Here is a 15,758-nt window from a genome sequence, read left to right as displayed (position 1 = left end):
GCAACTATCACTCCAGTGTTTTAATGGTACAATGTGTTTGCTCATTGCCTCAGAAGGCTAATGGATGATTAGAAAACCCTTGTACAATCATGTTAGCACAGCTGAAAACAGTTGAGCTCTTTAGAGAAGCTATAAAACTGACCTTCCTTTGAGCAGATTGAGTTTCTGGAGCATCACATTTGTGGGGTCGATTAAATGCTCAAAATGGCCAGAAAAATGTCTCGACTATATTTTCTATTCATTTTACAACTTATGGTGGGAAATCAAAGTGCGACTTTTCATGGAAAACACAAAATTGTCTGGGTGACCCCAAACTTTTTTGAACGGTAGTGTATGGCGCCTTATCCACCTGAGCCACGACGCCCCCGTAAAATGTAATTTTAACACCCAGATTCACAGAGTAAAGCTTTCTCTGCTTGCATAATAATCCTTTTGTGGTGTTTTTTTCTTTCAGCGTGGCAAGCACAGTCAAGCATGCTTTATCCATCTGGCTGAGCATCATCGTGTTCAGTAACCCAATCACGCTGTTGTCTGCATTGGGCACCGTAATGGTGGTTGTGGGCGTTATGCTGTACAACAAGGCCAAACAAGTGCAGAGATGTACTCTGCAGGCTCTCGCCCAGTCAGCAGATTTGGACCACAGACCCTTACTTCAAGAATCCATCATGAAAGCAGCTGACTGAATCAGATGGGACTTGAATCCGATGAGGATAGACGTTTTTCGTATATTTATTTTACCAAGAGACGAAGAGAAGTATTATTCCAACTATTTTTACAACACATCCTCATCGAGTACCCTTTATGACGTACCCGATACCTCACTTGAGTGGTCACTTGTATAACTTGAGGTAGAGTGTCCAATAAGGAACAGTTTTTGTTTTTTTTTAATTGTCCAGAAGCAAAATATACTTTGGTGATTTGTTCAATTTCTTTTAATCTCGGTATATGTGCACAGTCACGTTGCCGTCTTAATTAGACGACTTGGTGATTAGTTGGCAGGATAGATAGATAGATAGATAGATAGATAGATAGATAGATAGATAGATAGATAGATAGATAGATAGATAGATATGAATATCTGTTGCTTCTGTACATTTACAAACTTTGTTTTTTTGCTTGCACGTACACAATCAATACGATCTAATCAACATCACAGGGGTTTATAAAATAGTGGAAACGTGGTTAGGGGAATATCAGCAAGGTTGTGTTGTAAAACTAGTACTGGAACCGATTTCAGGTTTGGTGAGCGGCGAAAAGAGGAGCCGCCGTTTTTGCACCACCATCCAGCTGTGACGTCTGAAAGTAGGGCTGGAGGTTCAACCCAAGAAACAAATTGTTCCTTGGGTTGATCGCGGATACAAGCGGCTGAAATTAGTTTCCTTCGCAGGGTGGCTGGGCGCTCCCTTAGAGATAGGGTGAGAAGCACAGTCACTCGGGAGGACCTTGGAGTAGAGCCGCTGCTTCTCCACATCGAGAGGAATCAGCTGAGGTGGCTCGGGCATCTCTTTCGGATGCCTCCTGGACGCCTCCCTGGGGAGGTGTTCTAGGCATGTCCCCCTGGGAGGAGGCCCCGGGGAAGACCTAGAACACGCTGGAAGGACTATGTCTCTCGGTTGGCCTGGGAACGCCTCGGTGTTCTTCCCAAGGAGCTGGGAGAGGGAGGTTTGGGCTTCCATGCTCAGACTGCTGCCTCCGCGACCCGGCCCCGGATAAGCGGAAGAAGACGAGACGAGACAAATTGTTCCAAAATATTCTTTGAGCGTGTCTGAAATTCCTCTGCCTACTTTCTTGTCCAACTGTTGACCAGTGTCAGCCTTGTAGCACAAATGCTAACAACATGCTAATATTAATGTAGCATTGTCAATGTAGCTTGGTAAAAAATTTTTTTTTTAAGATTTCATATTCTGACTTTTTTTTTTTTAAAGATTCCTGATTGTGACCACTAATGAATAAGGCATTTAAAAGCAGAGAATGAAAAGACATTTCAGCCAAAGGGTACATTTTTATTATGTCTTTTTGAAGCTGCAGAAAGTACGAATATATTATGGTTATAACCAAGCCCTTAAATTAATATTGACCAAAAACAATGTCTATTTAGGGGCCAAATCAGTCCGGACCATGACTGACCAGAAGTAGACCAATAACATTATTATGAGCCAATGAAAGTCAGGCAAAACCAGCACAGTGATGGACGACTCTGGTCAGTTTGTCGTCTTGTGATTTTTTTTTTTTTTTCTTTTAAATAATATTTGTTCAAATAAATTTGCTTCTTTCTAGAAATAAATGCTTGACTATTAGGAAAATGTGCCTGTTCAGACAAAACTATTTAAAGCTTGAAATTGGAGGAGGAGAGTCGAGAAATCCATTTCACTAATAAATGATTGTCAGAGACGATTTTTTCCTCATTTCAGGATTTAATCAGGCACACAATATACCGTGATTTATTCAGGTAGCGATGAGCAGCTATGACCACTTTGTTGTGAAGTAGGAAGATATTAGTTTTTGTTTTTTATTTTAAACCGTGATCCTTTTTACACCAGCATGCAACGGAGTGCATCCTTGGGTGTTAATGTATGACCTGTTGATACATATTGATGTATTGTTGCATCCCTGTATTCTTTTTTTTTTTCTGCTTGCAGAGATATTTGTTGTTTAGTTACTAACAGAGTTCTGTTTGTTATACAGGGATGTTGCACTGCATCCATGAGTATTGATGCCAGGCACTTTGATGCAAATAAATGAAGGTATACCTCTGATTCTGATTTGTTTTTATGTGCAGAAAAGTCTGTCCTTTGGACCATTTTAGTTTCGACTTCCCCGCCCCCCACTGGGCCAAATGTGTTATTACTTGCCGACAGAATATTATTGACAGAACTGTGCTTCTTCGACTACTGAACTAAAGGCTGTTTTAATAATTAGTCAGTCGTCGATTTGAGACTCAACTTAGGCCCTGTCCACACGGCAACGGATTCAGGTGAATCTGATAAAATTGTTTATCGTTTCGGCCTGGCGTCCACACGGCACCGGCGTTTTGGGTGCCCCAAAACGAAATCTTTTGAGAACGGGTTCCAGAGTGAAAAAATCTGGCAACGGCGCCGTTGCGAAGTCGTCTGGATGAGTAGAACGGATTTGTTTATGATGACGTCACAACCACATGACTGTCAGTGCTTCACGCCGGGTAGAAGTGTAACGAATTCGATGCGAGTTGTCAACAAATCCTATAACTTGGTTCATGAAACACGCTTACAAAATATTTTCACTGTGAATATTTATTGTGTAATGGTGCAGAGAGAGAGTGTGAGAATAGCCCTTAGGGCAGAGTCTTTAGTCCAAACACTGCGGAAGCAGTACCAAACCGCGCACCGCCCGTGCGCTTTCCAAAAACAAAAACAATCCCGCCAGCAAACATAGGGAAAAAAAAAAGGAGCGATCTCACCTCTTCAGATGTTGGTTTAAGTCCGACAATACATTCCTCAAAAAGGGCGTAGAAGAACAAAGTAATCCATCAACGTGTAGCATTCAATTTATTCCGGACCATTAAAGAATTCTGGAGGATCTCAGAATGTTGGCGTACCGGCTTCCATCTACCCCCGTTCATTCCTCTCTCTCTCTCCATCTACCCCCATTCATTCAAAACAAAAACAATCCCGCCAGCAAACATAGGGAAAAAAAAAAGGAGCGATCTCACCTCTTCAGATGTTGGTTTAAGTCCGACAATACATTCCTCAAAAAGGGCGTAGAAGAACAAAGTAATCCATCAACATGTAGCATTCAATTTATTCCGGACCATTAAAGAATTCTGGAGGATCTCAGAATGTTGGCGTACCGGCTTCCATCTACCCCCGTTCATTCCTCTCTCTCTCCATCTACCCCCGTTCATTCCTCTCTCTCTCCATCTACCCCCGTTCATTCCTCTTTCCGCGTCTTTCGTTTTACGCTACTGATTAATAATCAAAACTTTATGTGGCTAATGCTACAGAAGAAGGGGTTTATGCACATGCGTCTACTACTTCTATTGTTCTGGTGTCTCCGATGGGACCGTCTTACAGTGCACGTAGAGGTGTGGCATGTGTATTGCATCGTTTTCAGCGAGCGTTGCGTTGCCATATGAACCTGATATTTTACTGATCCGTTGCCCATGTGGACGCGATATTTAAAAAAAAAAAAAATCTCGTTGCCGTTGTCGTGTGGATGTAGCCTAAGAGCATCGGGTTCTTGTATTTTACTTGATCTGTGTAGAAGTGAGTTGTAAATGAAGCTTTGTGTTCTTAACCTGTGTGCTGACATTTCAATTTTTAAAATTGCTCTCATTAGCTGGACGTTTTTAAACTGTAATTTAATATCTTTCCCTTACAAGTTAACATATCAATATGATTTTCTTCAAAGTGGAAAGACCGATTATGGCCATTTCTGTCTGTTTGTACATGATCGCCGAATGAAGCTTACGTTTTAATACTGACAATGTAGTTTTGTCTGTACAAATTGGTCTGACCTGTGTGTAAATGTGCAATCTGTGCATTGATGGTGTATGGGTATGATTTTTGTAATTTTAAATTTATATTAAACGGAATACATCTTTTCATGTTTATTTTCATTCTTACTGGTCAGCGTCCCCAAAGGCTGTGCAAGAAATGAGCAACAAATTGTGCTTTTGTCTGTTTCAGAAGCACGCATTACATGACGACAGGAGTTAATGGATCATGGAGAGTGTGTGTGTGTGTGTGTGTGTGTGTGTGTGTGTGTGTGTGTGTGTGTGTGTGTGTGTATACGCATGCATACACATACTAATGCATCTCAAACAATTAGAATATTGTAAAAAAAATTTCACTATTTTTCATCAGTTATTTAAGAAAGCAAAATTGTAATGTATTCTAGACTCATTACACATAAACAAATGTTTCAAGCAGTTTTCTATTTTAATTTTGATAATTATGGCCCACAGTGCAAAAAAAACCCTTTAAATATTAAGTATTTAAATTCGAGTTTGAGTAAAACAGTATAAATACTGTGTATCTCTTGGTCTAATTCAGTACACACAATCACAATTATGGAGAAGACTGCTGACTTGACAGTTGTCCAGAAGACAAATCAATCATCGACACCCTCCACAAGGAGGATAAGCCACAGAAGGTCATTGCTGAAAAGGCTGGCTGGAAAAGGTGCACAAGCAACAGGGACTACTGCAGTCTTGAGAGGATTTCCACTGTCTTTTGGTCCATCTGATATGAGTTCGGGCCCAGAGAAATCTGTAGCGTTTCTGCATAGAATTGATGAATGGTTTCCGCCTTGTATAATACAGTTTCGGGTTGCATTTCGGGATACAGCGGCAGACTATGTTAAGTGACAACGGTTTTGCGAAGTACTCCCGATCCCATCTGGTCATATTTCTCACATTAGCATGATGGTTTCTTAGGCAGTGCCGCCTGAGGACTCAAAGGTCACACTGCACATTCAACAGTGGTTTCCGACCTTGCCCTGTACGCACTGAGATGCCTCTGAATTCCCTGAATCTTTTTACGATATTATGTACTGTAGATTTTGAAATACCTAAAATCTTTCACTGAGAGAATTTCTTTTGGAATTGACTAACAGCTCGTTCACAAATTTTGCCACAAAAGGTGTGAGCCAGGGTGGCACGGTGGTGTAGTGGTTAGCGCTGTCGCCTCACAGCAAGAAGGTCCTGGGTTCGAGCCCCATGGCCGGTGAGGGCCTTTCTGTGTGGAGTTTGCATGTTCTCCCCGTGTCCGCGTGGGTTTCCTCCGGGTGCTCCGGTTTCCCCCACAGTCCAAAGACATGCAGGTTAGGTTAACTGGTGACTCTAAATTGACCGTAGGTGTGAGTGTGAATGGTTGTCTGTGTCTATGTGTCAGCCCTGTGATGACCTGGCGACTTGTCCAGGGTGTACCCCGCCTTTCGCCCGTAGTCAGCTGGGATGGGCTCCAGCTTGCCTGCGACCCTGTAGAAGGATAAAGCGGCTAGAGATAATGAGATGAGAGATGAGATGAGGTGTGAGCCACGGCCCATCCTTGCTTGCAAAGACTGAGCCTTTGGTGCTGCTCCTTTTATACTCAACCATGATACCCTCACCTGTTACCAGTTAACCTGCTTATTGTGGAATCTTCCAAAATGGTCTGACTTGAATATCCTATAAACTTTTTAGTCTTATTTTGCCTCTGTCCCAACTTTTTTTGAGCCTGTTGCAGACATCAAATTCTATCTTTGTTTATCTCATCTCATTATCTCTAGCCGCTTTATCCTTCTACAGGGTCGCAGGCAAGCTGGAGCCTATCCCAGCTGACTACGGGCGAAAGGCGGGGTACACCCTGGACAAGTCGCCAGGTCATCACAGGGCTGACACATAGACACAGACAACCATTCACACTCACATTCACACCTACGGTCAATTTAGAGTCACCAGTTAACCTAACCTGCATGTCTTTGGACTGTGGGGGAAACCGGAGCACCCGGAGGAAACCCACGCGGACACGGGGAGAACATGCAAACTCCGCACAGAAAGGCCCTCGCCGGCCACGGGGCTCGAACCCAGACCTTCTTGCTGTGAGGCGACAGCGCTAACCACTACACCACCGTGCCGCATCTTTGTTTATATTTACAAAATACAATTAAGTTGGTCAGTAAAACTACTGAAAATCTTTTTTTTTTTTTTTTTTACTTTTATCAGTGTAGTAAGATTCGAGCATGGGAGGAATATTGAAGTGCAGTCAGGTGGGGAATGGTGTCAATACAAGCTTTATTTTGGTTCTTTTCCTTACTGCTTTTAAGTATTTACTTTCACTCATTCGCGCGCGCACACCCTGGTGCTCTGGTCGGAAGAGCTCCCCCCTTCGCACTCTCCCTCCTTTTCTTTGCTCTGTCATTACAACATTGATTGACAACAGGTTTAATGACTTCGCCACACACCTTCCCTGGCTGAAGCAGGCCGGGGAACCGTATGGCCTGCAGCAGCCACATGGCCTTAAATTCTCCACTATTTTTTCCTGCTTCACCATGACCCCATTCAAGCTACTACGTCATGCATCATGTGGTGGGCTTTCCTTGTTCACGCAAGACATTGTGGGATACAAAAACAGGAGAGAAAAATGGAGGATGTGACTGTGCGAATGAAACGTGGAAGACCGACTACAGTAACGGAAAGCGAGAAGAAAAGGCGTTATGTTGTGAATGAAAGGAAACGCAGGACCAAACTAATAAACATCGGCGGTCAGCGAGCACCTCTGTGTGATCAGCTGTTCGTTTAGCGACAGAATGATGGAACTGTCAGTGCACGGTCAAAGGTAAACCTGCACATGTGCACACGGACTTCCTCTGACTGCGCGACGCGAGTGATTTCATGCGCGTTATATGCTTGGGAATCCCCTCAAATTAAATAACTTCCCAGCCACAGAATGACCTGACATTTTGTGAAATATTACAGAAATAAACATACATCGCAATGACCAAATTTCAGAGAGAACTAAATTTCACCGATTTTATGAAATCAAAAGGCCATCTCGCTTTAAGCAAGTGAGTGTGTGGCACTTTGCATGCAGGTTGAGAATGTACTGAATTTCGTTTTTACTATTTGAAGGTCCCTCCTCCCAGTTTTTCCACAGCACATCCAAAATGCCGCGAGGCTTATGCTCATATAATAATTCGAATGGGGAGAATTCCATGGAGGCTTGTGGGACCTCCCATACTGCGAATAACAGGGGCTCCAGCCATTTATCCCAATTACGTGCATCTTCGTTTACAAACTTCCAAATTAAATTCTTAAGTGTTTGTTTGAACTGTTCTACCAAGCAATCTGTTTGTGTGTGATAGACGCTGGTGTGGATGGATTTAATCCCCAATAACTCATAAAGCTTGGGAAGTGTGCGTGACATAAACGTAGTGCCTTGGTCAGTCAGGATTTCTTTGGGAATCCCGACTAGGGAGATAATTTTAAACAGCACCTCTGCCACATTACAGGTGGAAATATTATGCAGCGGAACTGCTTCCGGATATCGCGTTGCATAGTCCACTAAGACTAAAATAAAGCAATATCCCCGTGCCAACCAATCTAATTTGAGCATCCTGCATCACTCGGTATAGCCTATCTTTAATAATTGCAAAGTATGGGAAGGAGGGGGTTGCATTTAGCTGGAGAGGATGACCATAGATTACTCTCACTTGGTCAAAAGCATGATGCAGAGTCTCATCTTGCATTTGTTCTAATGGGAAATCCTCAAGGAACTCCTCAAGAGAGAGAGGAGGGGTGGGCTGTTACCTGCTCCTCGTATCACCCTGACGCAGTGCTGATGTGAATGGCTCTGAGACAGCTTCCCCAGTCAATGCTACACCAGAATCCCCCATGACATATTACCACAGAACCCGCCCACTACTACACACTTCGTTAGACCTTTAAATCCCAGCCAATCAGTCCCCAGAATCAGTGGGTGGGTGAGGTGTGGGCTAACCACCGCCTCTACACTATGCTTTTTTTCCCCCCGAAATAGAATGTAGATGGACACTAGTGGATATTCATGAACATCCCCATGTACACACAACTTTCAGCACTTATGCTCTCCCGAATGCCTCACCTTGCACCAGGCTTTGGTGTATTGAGGTCTGATTACAGCCAGAATCCACCAATGCGTGATATGTATTAGGGGTGTTGAAATTAGTCATATAATCGATGCATCAAGATGCAGACGTGGACAATTCAGCATCGATGCAGTGGGAGACCATAATCGATTATAATGTGATAGCGTCATTCGTCGCATACGTGATAGCAAAAAATGGTAGAGAGAGGTCGTGAGGTTGAGATTAAAAACGCACCAAATATTTTAAAAGCCAATATATGGACACATTTTGGATTCTACGAGCTGACTGGGAAGCGCGAACTGGACAAGTCACATGCGGTGTGTAAAGCCTGTCACAGAAAATTTAAATATGTCGGGAACACCACCAACTTAAGAAGTCACGTTAGCCGTTTCCATTCTGAGTTGCTAACAACAATACCAGCCCGGGAAAAGTCAGACCCAGTGCAACCAAGAATTGATGTGACCCTGTCAATAATACCGCCCAACTCGGATAAAGAGAAGAAAATAACCCATGCTGTGGGAACCTTTATAGTGAAGGATTTACGGCCGTATTCTGTCATGGACAACGCTGGGTTTCAGCACCTATTAAGGACACTGGAGCCGCGATACAAGATCCCGTTGCGTAGCTACTTTACACAAAAGGTAATACCTGCTCTCTACTGCGAAACCAAAGCTAACATAATGGCGTCAATTAGCAAAGCTAGTCAGGTAGCAATAACGTGTGATTCATGGACTTGGGTGGCAACAGAATCTTATGTTACTGTGACGGCACATTATATTAGCGAGGACTGGCAAATTATGTCCCGTGTGCTGCAGATGAGAGCTGTTTGAGTCTCACATGGGTGCGAACCTGGCGAAGCTACTCTCATGTGTTGTGGAGGAATGGCAGCTATCGGACAAATATGTAGTGCTTGTGACGGACAATGCTTCAAACATGGTCGTAGCAGCTCAAGTTGGAAACTTCCAGCATGTAAGATGCTTCGCCCATACCCTGAACCTCAGGTCCCAGCAGGCGCTTAGTGACCACGCTCGCCAGGCTTCTGGGAAGAATCCGATGTGTATCCTCATTCTTTCACCGCAGCACTAGAGCAAGCCACCATTTGAAAGTGAACCAGAAGTGCCTGGGCTTGAAAAATCAAAAACTGCTGACTGATATTTCAACAAGGTGGAACAGTTCCTACGACATGATCCAGCGGTTCTTATAGAAGAAGAAACCTTTATTTGTCACATGCACACTTCAAGCACAGTGAAATTCATCCCCTGCATTTAACCCATCTGAAGCAGTGATCACACGCGCAGCCACACCAGAGCGCCCAGGGAGCAGTCAGGCGCCAGGTATCTTGCTCAAGGGCACCTCAGCCCAAGGCCGCCCCACGTCAACCTAACTGCATGTCTTTGGATTGTGGGGGAAACCGGAGCACCCGGACGAAACCCACGCAGACACGGGGAGAACATGCAAACTCCACACAGAAAGAACCCGGAACCTTCTTGCTGTGAGGCGACCGTGCTAACCACTATACCACCGTGCCGCATTGTCCGTCACAAGCACTACATGTTTAGTCTGGTTAACACCAGACCATATCACAAGTGAAATATGGTCTGGAATCCGCCTATTGAATTTCTCGTAGGGGAGGTGTGGTTTATGATTGTCAACGGCCGTTTATTGGACGTTGCGAATGTCTATCATTTGGCGTATACGTAGCCCATGGCCAATCATGGCAGTTGTACCCGGTGACGTAGTTAGAGCGACGAAGAGGCGAAAAAAGACTGTAACGCCAAACGCTGTTCTTTTTTAAAACAAACTTTCGCTCTAAACTATTCAGAACAGTGTCTAAAGCTTAATTGAAAGTTTGGTTCGTATCGCTCGCCGCCATGTTAAATGTGATCCGTAAACAAGTCCCAAATAAACTACAAGCTTCCGTTTGTCAAGTAGTACGCGTCACCGTCTTTCCACCCCTCCCCACTCTCTGATTGGCTCCCTAACTCAGGCGAGCCTTGAGACCATAGTTTCCATGCTGTCTTTTCAGATTGGAACGATTGTGCAAAGCAGCATGGGATTTCCCAGGCTACTACATGTTTGTCCGATAGCTGCCATTCCTCCACAACACATGAGAGTAGCTTCGCCAGGTCCGCACCCGTGTGAGACTCATAAACAGCTCTCATATGCAGCACACGGGACATAATTTGCCAGTCCTCGCTAATAATAATGAGGCAGCATCCTTTGAGGTAATATCTTGGAGCAGCAGCTTGCAATTTGTGCCACCTTGCTGTCACCAGAAGTTCTAAGTGGAGAGGCAGACCTCTACACACTCAATGAGACAGACATTTCAAACGCAGAGGACACTCTGAGCGCCCTAAAACCACTGAAGGATACCACCACGCTCATGTCTGAAGAGTGTAATCCAACCATCTTTCTGATTGCTCCTCTCATCGCACAACTTCTCCAAAACATGACAGACACCATCAGAGACTCACCCATAATTCATGAGATCAAGAATGCTGTCAGAACAGATCTCATGAACAGGTACAGCACTGAGGCAGAGAAAAAGATGCTTTTAACAGCCTCTGCCCTGGATCCTCGCTTTAAGGGATTGCCCTTTCTGACAGAGGAGGAAAGACTGGATGTATACAAAGGATTGACTGAGGAGGCAGCATCCTTTGAGGTAATTTCATCATGTTTATTGTTAAATATATAAAATTAAAAGGTGTGAATTGTTGCATTGACGGAGTACACTATCTGCTTAAATTAATGCTTTTTTTCTATTTTTTTGGTCCAACACAGAATGAGTGTATTCTGACCAGGGGGACAAAAGTAGTTGAAGCACCTGAGGGAACAGGAACTGCGCAAGAAGAAACACCAATGGAAGGCGGCCCATGTGCTCCCAAAAGAAAGGCCTCATCGCTGCTAGTGAATTTGCTGGGACAGTCTTTCTGTGATACTGAAGGTACAGTAGAACCTACGACCCCCTATGCCATAGCCGAAGAGGAAATGAATGAATACTGCAAAGCCTCATCCCTGCCTCTGTCTGAGGATCCCTTGAACTGGTGGCGGGTACATGAGGTCACATTTCCTCTCCTCTCTCGGCTGTCAAAATGATACTTGTGTATCCCTGGCACAAGTGTATCCGCAGAGCATGTTTTCTCGACTGCAGGAGATGTGGTCACTGCAAAAAGATCCGCTCTCAAACCAGAGCATGTAGATCAACTGGTATTCTTGCATAAAAACCTACAATTTCCCAAATGCTGAAACTCAATGTTTGTCATGTTTTGCACTTTCAGGAAGTGCCCTGTGCCCAATGCTCTTATCTTATATTATAGCTTTTATTTAGTGTAGCACTGCAGAATGTTTTTTGTTTTTGATACTTGACCATATTCAAACAATAAGTTTATTTATTTATTTATTTATTTATTTTGTAATGATCATAATTTCTGTTTACATTTTGATATTATGAAACACAATAGGTAGACTGTCTACTATTCATTTCTGTTTATTTAATGTAGGCCAAATGGTAAAATTTTTACATTATTTAACAATATTTGTTTAATATGTTAATAAGTAAACACCATATAAAATTCACTAATTCAATGCTACCTGGTGTCTACTGCATTCCAGATTGTTCCAGATGTTGCCATGCTCTGATTTGTTGACAAATTTGTTGCACTGCGTCATAAATACTGTTGTCTGCTGTGTTCACACTCAAGCTTTGTTAAATAAAAAAGGGAGCTTATATCAGACTGTTTGTATTCATCTCATCTCGTTATCTCTAGCCGCTTTATCCTTCTACAGGGTCGCAGGCAAGCTGGAGCCTATCCCAGCTGACTACGGGCGAAAGGCGGGGTACACCCTGGACAAGTCGCCAGGTCATCACAGGGCTGACACATAGACACAGACAACCATTCACACTCACATTCACACCTACGGTCAATTTAGAGTCACCAGTTAACCTAACCTGCATGTCTTTGGACTGTGGGGGAAACCGGAGCACCCGGAGGAAACCCACGCAGACACGGGGAGAACATGCAAACTCCACACAGAAAGGCCCTCGCCGGCCACGGGGCTCGAACCCGGACCTTCTTGCTGTGAGGCGACAGCGCTAACCACTACACCACCGTGCCGCCCCACTGTTTTGTATTTGTTGATGAAAACAAAACCATGTGAAGTAATATAGAAAATTGACGTGATGCATCGTGATATTGAATCGAACCGTTGACATGATAATCGTAATTGAATCAAATCGTGAGACCAGTGAAGGTTCACACCTCTAATATGTGGGTGTTTCTTCAAATATGTGCACCTTTGGCCTTTTGAAGTTGAGTTAAAAAAAAGATTCTCCAAATTCTACTCACACAGCTTCGTATGTTTAAATAACCACTGTAGAATTGAGATCCACAAGATTTCACACTGAATTTACAAGACAAATTTTTTTTTTTTACATTTTATCTGACCCGGAATAAACAAATGTCATTTCCACCACATTTCATTAAACAAATATAAATTAAAAAGTATGATAATTTAAACATCCTAGAACTTTCTAGGACCATTAGTTTAACTAGTTGTACCAGTTACCATTATTTACAACAATCATTAATTTCTGAATGACAGAAATTAAATGCCTTATATGGATCAAATGCTGAACTGTACATTTTTTGACAGTGTGAAATACAATATTACTTTGGGTAGGGTCTTGTAAATAACAAATAATCTGGTTTGTTGTATAAAGTAAGGCAAGTCATCAATAATTAAAGATATGATTTTAATATGAGGCGACTATTTTTTGAATATTTTGTGAAAAATATGTGCCGTGATGGAAATGACAAGGTGTTGTGGAAATGACAATGACAACATACGCATGGAGAAATGTTTATATATTTATTAGAAAAAATCTCATGAATCATTAAACTTCATTCACAACAACATATGACGGCCAACCACACCTGACCACTTTAGTATTGTGCAAATATGTCTAGCTTTTGCTAAAACCTTATTCTTTTGTTATATGCCCTCAAAATTAACCCTAGGACACGTTAAATTAATATTCAACTAAACAGTGAAATCAGCTTAGCCTAATGGGGTATTCTTGGTTGATGATGAATTGTTTGCAGTATTTGCTCCCTCCCCAGACACAATGGACATAAGGACATTCTTTACAAAGAAGCGGAAAGTCAGTCAAAATTTCCCCACAGGACAGGGTTTTTTTTGTCCCAATGGAAATGTTAGTGCAGTTAGCTGGCTAGTCAATATTAGGAGATGTATCAGCTAGCTTAACGTTAGCTATCATTTAATTCAAACCCAGTAGGCCTGCCTTACTGTAATGCCAAGAATGAGGTCAAGTCTGCTCTGATGATATTTATTGATTCCTTGTTTTGTCTGGTCTTTGGTAGTTTTCTGGAAAGTAAGATGGGAAATCAGTGTATGGGGAAGGAAGAGTAGAAAGGAAAGCGATGGAGAGAGATGGATGTTATTCCAGGTGGATTGTGAAGGAAAGGGGCATAAAAGTTATGAAGTGGTAGAAATTGTGGTGGCACCAATATAAGGAGTGATATCTATAAATCTATTTGTTATACTAATCTGTAAATGCTACTGTAGTACCACCATTGCATGTAGGTTGACAAAACTGCACTTGTTCATTGTGTGAAGTTATCTTTTGTGTCATTGCTTGACCCAGTGTAATTTTGTGTTATGAAGGCTGCATGATGCCATGCCATTTTTATGAGTATCGCTAAATCGGAAAAAAGTAAAATGCACCCACTAAAGTCACTGTTGGTGGTGAACAAAATTGCACCTGTTCATTGTGTGAAGTTATTTTTTATGTGTCACCGTTGCTTGACACAGTGTGATTTTGTGTTAGGAAGTTTGCATGATGCCATGTCATGCCTGTTCATTGTGTGAAATTATGAATATTCTTATTTTTAAACATACAGTTGAGTGTCACTATTGCTTGGCCCAGTGGCATGTTGTGTTACATCTAAAACTAAATAGAAAACACAAAATAAAAAGTAAAATGCACCCATAAAGTCATTGTTGGTGATAAATTGTGTCACATTCATCTCATTATCTTAGGCGTAACGGTGGGTTTAAAAACAGGCTGATGAATATATGGACTAGTTGAATGAGGACTTATTGTCGAGTCTCTAAAATAGTCATTGAATTAAGTGACTTTTGTAGGTAAAATTAGGTGTTTAATAACCGGTTAAAAATACACCAGAATGCAGGAAATGGCATCTAATTAATTAAAAATTTTCTGGCGGAGGACCCCCCGCCAGTGTGTCCCCCCCACATTAAAAATACTTCTGACGCCCCTGTGCACACGTGTGTTTGTGTATGAGAGAGAGAGTCAGTACTGTGTGTGAGATTCAATACTGAGGAAATCTCAATGGATTCTTCAATGAACACTAAACTGTTCCTGAACATGCAAACAACTCTTAACTCTATCATGAACTATCATAACTAGTCTTACACAATGCTGAGTACACCCTCGTGCGCTGCCTTGCCACCTTTTTTCTTCCCCTCTGCTTTTGGGATTGAGATTGCATAGAGGGTGGTGAGGGGTGCAGGTTAACAACCTGTGGTGGTGAGGGGTGTAGGTTAACGACCTGTGGTGGTGAGGGGTGTAGGTTAACGACCTGTGGTGGTGAGGGGTGTAGGTTAACGACCTGTCCTGGCTGAATGGCAGGCTCAGGAGACTGTGGTGGGGTGGTGGTGGAAAGGTAAGCCTGCATTGCTTGAGTTTTTTTAATATTCTCTCTTCTGTTTCTTTGATTTGTTCTCCATTCTCTTCGCTTTTTGCGTTGCTCCCGCTTTGTCAAATCTGTGATTGGCTTTACTACACCTTTTTCCTTTTCCCTCAGTTATCTCTCTCTGTCTCGTTTAAGTTTCTCCTCATATTTTACAGGATCAGCTTTTAATTTGTCCCTATAGGCTTGTGATCTCTCTTTTGTTGTCTTTGGTGGCATCTTAAAAACAAATAAAAGTAAAATTGTAAGTATATAAAAGGAGTATATTTACATATATTATTATATAGTACAACCCCGATTCCAAAAAAGTTGGGACAAAGTACAAATTGTAAATAAAAACGGAATGCAATAATTTACAAATCTCAAAAACTGATATTGTATTCACAATAGAACATAGACAACATATCAAATGTCGAAAGTGAGATATTTTGAAATTTCATG

The 15,758-nt window shown here is 42.4% G+C and overlaps 2 protein-coding genes across 2 annotated transcripts in view; both read left to right on the top strand.

The window, feature by feature from the left end:
- si:ch73-236j9.2 (solute carrier family 35 member E2A) overlaps positions 1-4,579 on the top strand; it is a 105,204-nt gene extending 100,625 nt beyond the window's left edge. The window contains exon 9 of the mRNA XM_060931616.1: positions 455-4,579. Within this exon, the coding sequence (XP_060787599.1) occupies positions 455-683 (229 nt within the window). The 3' untranslated portion in view covers positions 684-4,579. The remainder of the gene's footprint in view (positions 1-454) is intronic.
- Positions 4,580-10,755: 6,176 nt separating this feature from the next.
- On the top strand, positions 10,756-11,949 carry LOC132892473 (E3 SUMO-protein ligase ZBED1-like). The gene is made up of 2 exons (XM_060930757.1): positions 10,756-11,245; positions 11,365-11,949. The coding sequence occupies exons 1-2, from the start codon at positions 10,967-10,969 to the stop codon at positions 11,677-11,679; spliced, it is 594 nt and encodes a 197-aa protein (XP_060786740.1). The 5' UTR covers positions 10,756-10,966; the 3' UTR covers positions 11,680-11,949.
- The last annotated feature ends 3,809 nt before the right edge of the window (positions 11,950-15,758 follow it).

Source organism: Neoarius graeffei, chromosome 10 (genome assembly GCF_027579695.1).
Source record: "Neoarius graeffei isolate fNeoGra1 chromosome 10, fNeoGra1.pri, whole genome shotgun sequence".
NCBI classification, from domain to species: Eukaryota; Metazoa; Chordata; class Actinopteri; order Siluriformes; family Ariidae; genus Neoarius; species Neoarius graeffei.
The sequence above is the reverse complement of the archived record's forward strand: the minus strand, read 5'-3'. Positions and strand labels throughout refer to the sequence as shown.

Coding starts and splice junctions, on each gene's coding strand:
- LOC132892473 (XM_060930757.1), top strand. CDS start 10,967: ATGTCTGAAGAGTGTAATCCAACCATCTTTCTGATTGCTCCTCTCATC. Junction 11,246..11,364: donor AGGAGGCAGCATCCTTTGAG/GTAATTTCATCA, acceptor GGTCCAACACAG/AATGAGTGTATTCTGACCAG.